Source organism: Oryzias melastigma, unplaced genomic scaffold, assembly GCF_002922805.2.
Source record: "Oryzias melastigma strain HK-1 unplaced genomic scaffold, ASM292280v2 sc00427, whole genome shotgun sequence".
NCBI classification, from domain to species: Eukaryota; Metazoa; Chordata; class Actinopteri; order Beloniformes; family Adrianichthyidae; genus Oryzias; species Oryzias melastigma.
The window spans coordinates 5,871-12,688 of NW_023417023.1; the positions used below are offsets into that span (position 1 = coordinate 5,871).

The window sequence follows — 6,818 nt, forward strand, 5'->3', positions numbered from 1 at the left end:
TCTCATTGTGCCGGTCCCAAGCCCGGATAAATACAGAGGGTTGTGTCAGGAAGGGCACACCTGACATAAAATATTTGCCAAATCAAATATGCGAATTAGACCTACGAAATCCATGCTGGATCGGTCGAGGCCCGGGTTAACAACGACCGCCATCGGTGCTGTTCACCCACAGGGTGCCGGTGGAAATTGGACTACTGTTGGTGGAAGAAGGAGAGGAGGAAGGCGGGTTTGTTGGAAGAGAGAGAAGAGGAAAGTCAGAAGTGTTGGACTGAGAGTTGGGACTTTGAATGTTGGAACTATGACAGGAAAGGGTAGAGAGTTAGTGGACATGATGCAGAGGAGAAAGGTAGACATACTGTGTGTCCAGGAGACCAGGTGGAAAGGTAGCAAGGCTAGAAGTTTAGGAGCAGGGTTCAAGTTGTTCTATCATGGTGGAGATGGGAAGAGAAATGGAGTAGGAGTTATCCTAAAGGAGGAGTTTGTTAGGAGTGTTGTGGAGGTAAAAAGAGTGTCAGATAGAGTGATGAGTCTGAAGATAGAAATGGAGGGTGTCATGTTCAATGTTGTTAGTGGGTATGCCCCACAGGTAGGATGTGAGCTGGTAGAGAAGGAGAAGTTCTAGTTGGATCTTGATGAAGTGATGATGAGCATCCCTGGAAATGAGAGAGTTGTCATCGGTGCATATTTCATTTGACATGTTAGTGCAGGAAACCGAGGTGATGAGGAGGTGATGGGCAGGTTTGGTATCCAGGAGAGGAATGTAGAAGGACAGATGGTGGTTGATTTTGCAAAAAAGATGGAAATGGCGATAGTGAATACATTCTTTGAGAAGAGACAGGAACATAGAGTGACCTATAAGAGTGGAGGTAGAAGCACACAGATAGACTACATCTTGTGTAGACGGTGTAACCTGAAGGAAATCGGTGACTTTAAAGGAGGTCAAGAGGTCTAGAGGAAGATCAAAGAGGAGGTTTATGGATGCAGTGAATGAAGACATGAAGGTGGCTTGTGTTAGAGTGGAGGATGCTGAAGACAGGCTTAGATGGAGGAAACTGATTCACTGTGGCGACCCGTGAAGGGAAAAGCTGAAAGGAAAAGAAGAATGGCCTTCATGATCCCTTAAACCCATAAGACCTCTGTGGGACATTATTTTTGGGTCCAGTAGGTGTCGCCAGGTTGCTCCTCAGACTGTACAACAGCTCAGGGATGCCTTCACACAGATCTGGGAGGAAATGCCATAAGACACCATCCATCATCTCATTAGGAGAATGCCGCAACGTTGTCAAGCATGCAAACAAGCTCGTGGGGGCCACACAAGATACTGAAAAGCCTTTTGAGTTGCAGAAATGAAGTTTTGGAAAAAACTGGACTAGCCTGCCACATCTTCTTTTCACTCTGATTTTATGGTGTCTACACAGTTGAGCCTTTGTAGGCTGAAAACTTTTATTTCTATTAAAAGACTTGGCATCCTTTTGTTCCTAAGACACTGCCCTGTCGTTATTTGTATAGATATCCAACTTTATATTGAGATCTGATGTTTCTAATAAGTTTCTTTAAAGTGCTTCTTTAATTTTTGTGAGTAGTATATATATATATATATATATATATATATATATATATATATATATATATATATATATATATATATATATTAGAGCTGTCAGGCGATTAAAAAATGTAATCGCGATTAATCGCATATTGTCCATAGTTAACTCGCGATCAATCACAAATTAATATGTGGAGTTTTTTAAGGAAAAAAAATGTGTGTTTCGTGGAATTTAGCAGTTCTACGTTAATTATGAAAACAAGAATGTCAAAAATGTATAGTTTTCATCAGAAATACTTTATTTTGTAACATTGTATTGAGATAAACTTTCTTAACAATAAAAGGCTGTAACATAAAATTCCTAACAAAAGCCCAAGTCCAAGTGAAGGGCATTTCAAATTCAAAACTTCAATCAACGTTCAGTAAAATAAAATAAAAAACATCAAAAATAAGATTTCCATAACACTTTCATGTTCATTTTTTGTCAGGACCAAATCTTTTCCTCCTCTGCTGAACTGCAGTAATAAATGAAATAGATTTATCATTTCCAATTAACTTTTGTTTTTTAAAACATTAAAGACTGAGAAAAGCGGGATACTCTGTGGATAGTTTGACAGTCTGTTACTGCCGCCGCGTTCTCTGGCTGCAGCTCGATGCAGCGACGTGTCCAGCGGAGCTCACGCCATGAATATGCCGGCAGACAGACCGCTATGCTGGGGTTGGATCACGCTTAAACCTCCAGAACATTTAAAACGTCCCCCGGTGCGCTTGCTGTTTGGAACGTCTGGGGTCCGCAGCTCTCGGGACGCGGCGCCGGACGCGAGCAGGTACCACCAGACGTGGTACTGGACGCGAACCGGAGCCGGGTTGGGTTGCAGGAGCTCTCCAGGTCCTAGCGCCGGGCTGGTTTTAGCTCGCAGCTCACATGCTGGCAAAATGAAAGTAAAAGCTTCGGTCCACCCATCTCGAATGACACGATATTCAGTGTCCACTTTTCTCATTGTTACCTCATCACTTGATAACTTTACGTCCCAACTAGGTAAACATTAGCATGCCACTCTTTGCCGGTTAAAGGACCCCGGTCCACACGTAGCTGTTCTCTTCCACGCCTGTTCAAAAATCGTGTTGGGTAAAGATGAATGTAAAATAACGATGAATGTAAAATCATACTTTTTATTAAAAATGCTTGGCGGTCCGGATAAAAGGGTCTTGAGGTCTGCCATAGCCCAAATAAACAAAAGACATGTCTAAATGTGTGAACCAAGCCTTGTCTCATGGACTCACACAGATGACTCCCACCTTGACAGGGTCTTTCTGATGCTCTGCTTGTGTGTCTCTATTTATCCTTCTGCAGAAGAATAAATCAACTCTGATTAAGAAATGCTGAATGAAGAGTTTTTTTATTGCACCAGAAGAAACAAAATTCCACCACAATCTAAACCGAAGAAATAACCAGAATAAAGTGATAAATAATAATTAAATATTTATTTTTTCTTGAAATGACTGTGGTATAAGTGGGAATACTGTGGTATTTATGAGTCATCAAATTACATCGGAACCTGGGGGTGTCCAGGTCTCGGTGATGCGGGTTCTGGTCCTTGCTCTCGAGAACTGGACCTCTCCAAAAACTCCATCAGTGGTAGAGGCTGGTCGGGCCTTGCTTCTCTTGGGTGTCCCTCTCCTGGGCAGGGGTGGGCGGCCCCTTTCTCGCTTCCCCCTGGACCTTCTTCGGCGGGGATGGGCGGATGTCTGGAGCAGGGGGCGGGTCTCCCTTGGGGGGCCTTGGCTTGTACCTGGGGTGGGGCAGGGGGATGATCTGTACATCTAGGTGGTGGTGGGCTGCTCGTCAAGGGTTGGGGGGCTCTATGGGGGTGGGGCCTTGCGCTGTCCCTCCTGGCGTTGTGGAGGGGCTGCTCTCCTGGCTGGGCTGGGGCCTGCACTCTCTGTGCTTCTGTGACTTCCTGCTCCCTGGCATGGGGGGCCTCTGCGGCAGGCCCGTGGGATTGCCCGGTGGTCGGATTCCCTAGTATACATTTTAACTAGTTTAAATGTGGGCTGCACGGTGGCGCAGTGGTTAGCGCTCTCGCCTCACAGCGAGAAGGCCCCGGTTCGACTCCCAGCTGGGACCTTTCTGTGTGGAGTTTGCATGTTCTCCCCGTGCATGCGTGGGTTTTCACCGGGGACTCCGGCTTCCTCCCACCTTCCAAAAACATGCTTCATAGGTTAATTGGTGACTCTAAATTGCCCCTAGGTGTGAATGTGAGAGTGAATGAGTGTGTGATTGAGGCCCTGCGACAGACTGGCGACCTGTCCAGGGTGTACCCTGCCTTCGCCCATCAGCGGCCGGGATAGGCTCCGGCACCCCCGCGACCCCGAAAGGCACGAAGCGGTTAGGAAAATGGATGGATGGATAGTTTAAATGTGAAGACTATTTTAGCCAACAGTTATGTTTGTAATTATTGTGTGTGTGTGTGTGTGTGTACAGGCCCCGTCCATTCCAGATTGCTATTTATACCTGGTGGTTTTATGATGTTACTACTCTGTTACCATCTTCTACTTTCTCTAAACTCCCCACTGGTACCTTTCTTCCGTGCTCCCCCTTCCTTCTCCTTCTTTGTCCGGTCCAACAGGAAAAATGATATAAACACTATTAATATGAATAAAGTTTAGCATAAAATACAACAGGGGTTTATACTCAATAATACTCTGTTGTGACAGTGAAATCTTTCTAACGCAAGAGGCTCTCAGCCCGTATCTGTTTGCTCAGCTGTTGGACAGGACAAGTTAAATATATATATATATATATATATTACAATATTTTCTGCTTTGCACAAACGTTTGGATCAGATTTGAAACTGTTTAGTCAAATATTTTAGTAAAAGTCTTTCATAAAGTTAATCTAATATTTAAAACAGAAAAAATATAATACTGATAGTTGGTCTCAAAATTTTAATTGGACAGTTTTTCTTTGTATCTCATCAACATAATCAGACATCAAATTCTTCATTTTCTTGTGTACATGATAATAAATAATCCAGTTGACTGTAACTCTGATTCATCTGTGAGTCAGAATGAATGTTGGAGTGAAATTCGTGCTGTTCTGAAAAGAACAGCATTCATGATGCATTTATGATCTGAGATGATCCAAATCCAAAAGAACTCATCAAACACCATCATGAAAGAAACTCACTTCTAATAAAACCACTGTTTTTTTCTCAGGATCCATCAAAGACTCAAAACTGGATCTGGATCTGAACCCAGCTGTGTGTCCTTCAGGAGTGACATATCAAAAGATGATTTTATCAACTTTAAATCATCATCATCTTCTAGTGCAGAGAGGTGAGTTGTATGTAAATGTTCTTCCTCACAGACATTTCTATCTTCACGTGAGCAACGTGAGTGTTGGAGCTTTGCCACAAACACAGCAGTCACAGTGAAAGAATAGAACTTGTAGAATCTACTGAGTGTTTGCAGGACACCAGTGGGTCCAGTAGGATCTGATTGCTACTGATTCTCCACAGAGTGGAGAGCTCAGAGACTCCCAGTGGTCCGTCTGTCCAGCAGCATCAAACACAGCTGGATTACATCTTTCTGGTGTGTACATCAACAACAACTGCTTTTCCATCATTCTGTCCACAGTAGAGGATGGCACAGGAGTGGATTTTCCCTCCTGTTTCGTCCCGCTCCCGGTAATCTGACTCCCACTCCTGTTCCACTCCCTTTAAAAATTTATCCAGCTACTGTCCTGCTAATTTGTGTTTTTCTTTTATTTAGTCATAATGTGAAAAATAACATTTAATTGTATCTGCTCCCAGCATGTTTCAGAGCAGTGCTGAGTCCACATTTCTACATTTTCAATTATTGTAGTGCAGTGATTATCCAGCCTCCAGGTCAGCGGTTCGATTCCCCTGATGACCTTCCTGCATGGAGGTCATTATCTCCAGCGCATGCATGGGTTAAATATCGGATCGGATATTTCATTTATTCTCATTATGATCAGAGCTTTATATTTCATCTTATCATTCCGGATAAATACTCCACTAGAAGTCTGCATGTCATGAAAAGATCACAAAATGTCATCACCAGAAAACAGCAGCAGAAAACGGCAACAGCTCAAGCATAAGGCTAACTTGTAAACAAAGCTAGCTAAAAAGCTAACTTCCGGGACCAATAAGTCTTCTAAAAACGCATTAAACTGACAGCAAGTGTCTCTATTGGTTTTTCATAACTCAAACAACAACCTATAAAGGTATTCCAACAGAAAAAGACAGTATTTTTTTTTCTTTTTAATGTGAAGCTCTTCATGCTGCAGACAGATGGCTACACAGCAGCTGCTAACTGCTACATGCTAGCGCCGTGATTTTACTCCTTAGGACCCGAGCTGTCCTTTGATATGCCTGTTTGATTTATCTGACAGAGAAATAACAGTTAAGAAAATTAACTACTGTGGTAATAAAACAAAAAATGTGATGTCTTAAGAACTTAAAAAATAAGCACATAATCTTAAAAATAACTAAATAAAACTAATAAATTAAAACTAATAATGATATCAGATATTCATGAACACTCAAAAAAATGTATGCTAAAACAAAGTCTTATAATTTATTTTTAAGAATTCTAAATGAGGACAGGAATCACATTTGGTCAAAAATGTTCAATGGCTCTAAAGATGTTAAAGCTAAAGTCACTAAACTTTATCACATGACTAATTATCACTTAGACTTAGACTTAGACTTAGACTTGCTTTATTAATCCCTTTGGGATGGCACCCTTGGGTAAATTAAGTCTTTCAGCAGCTTACAGGGTATACATAATAAAAAATAAAAATCTCACAATGTACATATACATGATAAAAAAATCTCAATGTACAGTAATAACAATGAAGAGGCAAAGAAGTACGACAGCGTAAAGATCAGTCTGTATGGCGGTATCAAAACAGGTTTGGGTCTGTGATTGACTTATTGCACATGATAGGTTATTACAGTATTAATTATTGCACTTATACCTTTATGTAACAAGAATTTTTTCCCCCTAGTTTATATTTGCTGTATTTATACTGCTTTATTAAAGCTACTTCACAGAAGTGTTTTATTTAAGTTTTTAATGATAAAAGAAGGTTAATGAAATATAAATAAGTGACAACACTAATGTGGTTCTTCAATTTATTCATATTTTATTTTTTTTTTTATAAAAGTATCGGATCGGGACTCGGTATTGGCAGATACACAAAATCAAATGACTCGGAATCGGATCGGGCCCAAAAAAACCTGAT

At 41.4% G+C, this 6,818-nt stretch overlaps 1 protein-coding gene across 1 annotated transcript in view; it reads left to right on the plus strand.

The window, feature by feature from the left end:
- Positions 1 to 6,818, plus strand: part of LOC112138906 (NACHT, LRR and PYD domains-containing protein 12-like) — a 15,445-nt gene that overhangs the window by 1,848 nt on the left and 6,779 nt on the right. Inside the window, exons 3-4 of the mRNA XM_036211057.1 lie at positions 4,766 to 4,885; positions 5,068 to 5,140. Of these exons, the coding sequence (XP_036066950.1) occupies positions 4,766 to 4,885; positions 5,068 to 5,140 (193 nt within the window). The remainder of the gene's footprint in view (positions 1 to 4,765; positions 4,886 to 5,067; positions 5,141 to 6,818) is intronic.